Genomic DNA, 5,517 nt, shown 5'->3' with positions numbered 1-5,517 from the left:
CGACCCTAATTGAATTGTATTACTGAGTCTCGAGAACGTATTATATAGACCCTTCGTCCTAATTTATAATTTGTTTGACTTTTTTACCAAATTTGACTAGCTTGTCTTATTCATTTTTTACGGAAAAAAATTCAAAGCCATACTTAAAGTATATTATAGGCTAAATGATATCGTAGTAAATATTAATAATAATTATGATGTTTTTTAGTAAGATGAGCCGGTCAAATTTAGACTAAAAAAGTTAAACGAATTATAATTTGGAACGGAGAGAATATTATAGTATTCCACTTATAGGGCAAGACACCTCCCTTAGAAATAGAGCAAAACAACATTACTCAATTTTAATCTACCAGATATGGAGATACCCCAACATACTCTACACAAATATCACAATTTGGCACGCTTTCGAATATATTTCATCAGTCAGTTCAGTTCAGCTTCTATCATTGATCAAAGGTACACTTGCCTCTGCCTCTCAAATCTTTGCATCTGTTTTCTTTTGGGAAACCTTCACATCTGTTGCAAGTCAATATGAATAAGCAGGATGGTAGTCATCGTCATCACCACACGACATGAGCACCTTGACAATCTCATCCATCGTTGGCCTCTTGCGTCTTTCCTCGAGGCATGAAAAGGCTATTTTGACCATCGCAACCGCTTGGTCCGCGTGAAAATGGCCTTGCAATCTATCATCAACGATATCACTGACACTCCCAGTAGACAGGATATGCTTAGCCTCCTGTACAAACTGCCGAAAGTCTATCTGCCTCTCATCTAGCACTATGCCACTCGAAGCCCTGATCCCAGTCACGATCTCCAGAAGCACGACCCCGTAGCTGTACACATCAACCTTCGCGCTGATCGGCGAGTTGAGCGCCCATTCCGGCGCCATGTAGCCCATGGTGCCTCTCATATGGGTGAAGTTCAGACTAGTGCTCCCTTGCTTCGCGAGCTTGGCCAGCCCAAAGTCTGCTATCTTGGCATCGAAATCCCGGGTCAGAAGTATGTTCTCCGGCTTCACGTCACAGTGGACGACCCACTCGAGGCACTCATGGTGTAGGTAGGCGAGGCCTCTCGCCGTGCCCAGTGCGATCTTGTATCTCTGGCTCCAGCCAAGCAGGCTTTCGGCGCTTCTCTCGCCAAAGAGGTACTTGTCCAGCGACTCATTCTCCACGTACTCGTACACCAACAGCCTCTTGGTCCCCTCCGAGCAGAACCCCCACATCCTGACCAGGTTTATGTGGTTGATCCTTCCAATCAGGGTCACTTCTGCCCAGAACTCCTCCTCTCCCTGACGAACATCCGTAAGCTTCTTCACCGCCACTACCTTCTTGTCCTCAAGCACTCCCCTGTAGACGACCCCGGCGCCTCCTCTCCCGAGCTCTTCTTTGAACTTCCCAGTGGCTTCCGCCAGCTCACGGTACGTGAACCGCCTGAACGGGTTTGTGACCAGCTTGTACCCGTCCTCCATCGATTTGGGTATGCTGTGCTTGTTGAAGAACAGGTACCAGCCTGTCGCGATGACAAGCATCTCCAGAGCTCCCAGCACTGCAGCGAAGACGTACAGGTATGTCCAGTTGATGTTGTCCTTCTTTGTTCCGTACATGCTCGCCGGTCCCAGCATCAGCTCAGCAGAACCCGCCGGCCCACAGGTGAGGGCTTCTTTCTGGTTGGAGATCGATGAGTAGGCCGCCGAGCTGTTGAAACTCTTTGGTACCTTCATGTAGCTGTCTCCAGGGAAGTACGGGAACACCTGGCCGTTGTAGAGTAGGCCTTTAGTGTAGCACCAGCCATCCCCGCCCTTGTACGTGAACGACAAGCAGGCGCTGCTGTTCAAGCACATGTCCCGGCAGGCTTCGAACGGGACGGACTCGTTGGAGGACAGGTCGAAGCCGTAGTAGTCAGCGTGAGGCTGCTCAACGAAGGTGAACTCCTTTCCGTCGTCGGTCGTCAAGAACATGGGCTTGCATCCTCTGTTCCAGTTCGTCGGATCGACCATCTCGTAGTCCGGGGGGCATCTGCATCTGAGGCCACCCAGGTAGTCGCAGAGCCCGTTCCTCCCACACAGTCCATGCACATAGCACATCTGTATGACAGCCTGCCCCGTGACGCGCCACGCCCCCGTCGACGCGTTCAAGCTGTACATCCTGAAGTTGCCGTCGTAGCCAATCGTGATCCTCCTCTTGACCCCTGGACCAGAATCCGAAGCCTCTATCCTGAACCCGTCGCTGGATACGAAAGTACCCAGGTCGTCCAGGACCGCTACCCTGGTGCTGTTGAACCTGTTGCGGCCGTTCTTGAGGGCGTTGTAGTCGGGGCTCGGCCAGTAGATGCTGGTGATCTCCGGGCCGTCGTAGAGCATCCTCAGGACGTTGTCGTTGTCGAAGTAGAGGTGGTGGTAGCCGGAGACTAACCTCGTGTCCTTGGTCAGCTCCTGCCCGGGGAGCAGGGTGTCGGTCGGCGAGCGGAAGCTCTGCCACACGACCTTGTTGCTGCCGCTGCTGGAGTCGCGGATCACGAGGTTGCCGCTGTCGAGGAGGGCGGCCGTCGTGTGCCTGCCCGACGACGTCTTGGTCTCCCACACCGTGGACCCGTTGGTGTCCGTGAGGACCAGGTTGCCGTCGCGGTTCAGCGACAGTCTGGAGCCGTACTTGTTCACCGGAGAGTGCTGGCCTCGCTCTGCGGAGTAGGGGTTCGCCGTCCAGACGACGGTCCTCTCGGTGGCGCTGGCGCTGGCGCTGGGGGTGTACCAGATGGAGAAGGTGAGGGCGTTCGTGCCCACCTCGTGGAAGCCGCAGGAGAAGGTAGCGTCGGGCGAGAGGAGGGTGACCTTGTCGTGGTCCTCTCCTCTCATGTGCGAGCCGGTGGTCATGGTTCGCCATGGCGAAGCGCCAGAGCAGATCGGGGAGATCAGAAGTGGAAGAACCGCGAGATAGGGATGGAGATAGAGCAGCGCAGCCATTGTTGGACCTCGGAGAGCTTGGCAGCGCAAGCGTAAGAGTAAGTGGGGGAGAGGTTGGTGTGGTACCTTTATTAATTCTGGTTCCGCTCCTTGTGGTTTTAACTAGATTGATGACACGCACTCACTAGCGCATAAACTATCTCTGATGCTCGCGCACGGCACAAGGCAAAAACCGCAGACGGGTCCAGATGTGGACACTGTATTCCTGTCCTGTATACAGTTCCACTTTGGTTTTAGATGATGTGAACTGATGGGACCGTTTGTGCGTTTGTGAAAGCTAGAGGACCAAACCACAGGCAGGAAAGAAAGAATAATTGTCTACCAGACCAGTACGGTGGTTTAATTTGTTGTCTGTGTGAAATCGGTTACCCTACCATTTGCGTAAACCAGCATTTTTTTATCAGACACGATTAAAAAATGATGCTCATCAGAGTCAAAGTTAAGAGCGAACTGCGTACTGCGCTGTATGTATACTTTATTACCAAGTAGGTTCGATACAGTAATAACGAATCCACAGGTCAGATCTGTCGCCCATGTTCACATGTTTAATATTTGGTGGATTTATCGTTATGGCCAACGGGAATGCTGCAATAGCCGGTGCTCTACGAGCTTTACTGTACATAAGTTCTGCCTACAATTTTTTTTTTCTATGTACATGTGCTAAGATCCAACCGGCTTCCCCACCGTTAACGTGTGCGCCGACAGCATCGTTCGTTCGCAAGCAACAAAAACAAAAAAAAGGTGAAAGTCACATGTGTATCATCGCGCTTCTAGGCTCTTTCTGGAAACTGTATAATGCGTTATGTAGCATGCACTTGGCATCTCTGGTTACAAAGCTGCATGTCTATCTATTAATTAACAAAAGCTAAGGACAACTAGAACCATCTTGTTTCCCGGCCCACATGAGATTTGAGAATCCACGGTAAGCATGCGTTGCGTTTGTTAACTTTTGTCAAGATGCTCTTCATCCGGAAGCCGTGTCAAAGTGCAGTTCGTCGTGCCTTAGGCTGTACGAAAATTACACTATATATATAGAATGAAGTTAGAAATAGATAGTGGAATGATATTAGTGTGGAAGCAATGATGACTCAAAGATATCTTTACGACTTAATCACATTGCTAGTGCTTACTACTTTGAAGGAACTTGTCCATGACTTAATGGTCCACATTATTTCCCTTTAGTAAGCCTTTAGCCCTTTACTGAATAAATCACCGAGTCGTCTTCCACTCCACTTCACCGTGTCATTATCCCTTACCCCAATGGGCATCTTTTATCTTTATATTATAAAAGGAGTCTATGGGCATCTTAGCAAGAACAGTAGTATGTGATTTTGACGACCTGGTCACGGGTCTCATCCTGGAGTACGAACGAATATTGGAGTGGACCTCGTGTGGCTATGAGTAAAAGTAGGGATGGCAACGGGGAATTCCCGTCGGGTTTTAGTTCACCAAATCTATTCCCGCGATGAAATTTTTTTTTCGCAGTGATCCCTACGAACGCTTGCGGGAATATTTCTTTCCCGTTCCCCACGGGGATAAATCCCGGTCGGGGATCCCCATCTCCGCTTAAATTATAATTAAATCGTACTTCATTTGTTATTAATGTAAAACATTGTCACTTATACACATTGTTAGATGTAAAAATCATTATGTGCACATTAAAATCAATGTATTTGTACAACAGATGATCTCTTGACAAGGTAATTATTTATTTTTATCATTAACTATTACATGAAAACATTGTCACATGTAAGTTAACGGGTCCCCGCGGGGAACGGGGATGGAGAATTGATTCTCCATCCCCGTCCCCGTTTACCCGTCGGGGGAGAATTTTCCACCGTTTACATCCCTGTGGGGGAAGAAATTTTCCCATCCCCATCCCCTAATAGAGGAATTCCCTGCGGGGAATCGGGTATCGGGTCCCCATTGCCATCTCTAAGACTAGTCTATACTCTCTCTGTCTATAAATATTGGTCGTTCTCATTTTTTCGAAAAGTCAAATATTTATAACTTTGACCACATTATATAAAAAATATTAATATTTATAGTACATAATAGGTATCATTAGATAGCTCTTTAAATTTATTTTTATAGTAAAATTATTTGAACATACAAACTGTCAGGTACCGTAATTAGAGGTACCCCAATACTTCTAAGCATGGCTGGAAAACATCTTCAAAGCAGATCGTAAAGACTGGTAAGCACAGCTCAAAGCTAAAGCCTCATCTACCAAGGGACGCGATCTCGTCTCACCCAAGCCCGGCCTCGGGCAAGAACAGTAGTCCCGGACGGATTCACGCCTCGCCCGAGGGCCTCCTCAAGCAGTGGGCGCACCCCCGGCTCACCCGAGGCCAAGCTCGGGCAAATTTTGTCGTACAGCAACCTCGGCCAAATCGCCTTACCACCGACCGTATCGCATGCGCATTTAATGCGGGGATCACCTGACACCTTATCCTGGCACGCGCACCTCAGTTGGCAAGGTCGAAATGACCGCAGTCACTTCGCCCCTTTACTGATCGTTCTGACAGGGAAACAACACTATTCACCCCGTTCCG

General features: G+C 49.0%; 1 protein-coding gene across 1 annotated transcript; it reads right to left on the bottom strand.

Moving 5' to 3' along the window:
• Positions 1-233: 233 nt before the first annotated feature.
• LOC103651376 (putative receptor protein kinase ZmPK1) lies at positions 234-4,364 on the bottom strand. Its single transcript, XM_008677003.4, has one exon. It carries the CDS (start codon positions 2,960-2,962, stop codon positions 527-529), a length of 2,436 nt encoding a protein of 811 aa, XP_008675225.1. The 5' UTR covers positions 2,963-4,364; the 3' UTR covers positions 234-526.
• Between the last annotated feature and the right edge of the window lie 1,153 nt (positions 4,365-5,517).

The sequence above is a fragment of the Zea mays genome, chromosome 3, assembly GCF_902167145.1.
Source record: "Zea mays cultivar B73 chromosome 3, Zm-B73-REFERENCE-NAM-5.0, whole genome shotgun sequence".
Taxonomy (NCBI): Eukaryota; Viridiplantae; Streptophyta; class Magnoliopsida; order Poales; family Poaceae; genus Zea; species Zea mays.
Note: the sequence above shows the minus strand (reverse complement) of the source record. Positions and strands in the feature narration are given on the sequence as shown.

Excerpts from the sequence above, each read along its gene's own strand:
- LOC103651376 (XM_008677003.4), bottom strand. The coding sequence starts at position 2,962 with ATGGCTGCGCTGCTCTATCTCCATCCCTATCTCGCGGTTCTTCCACTT.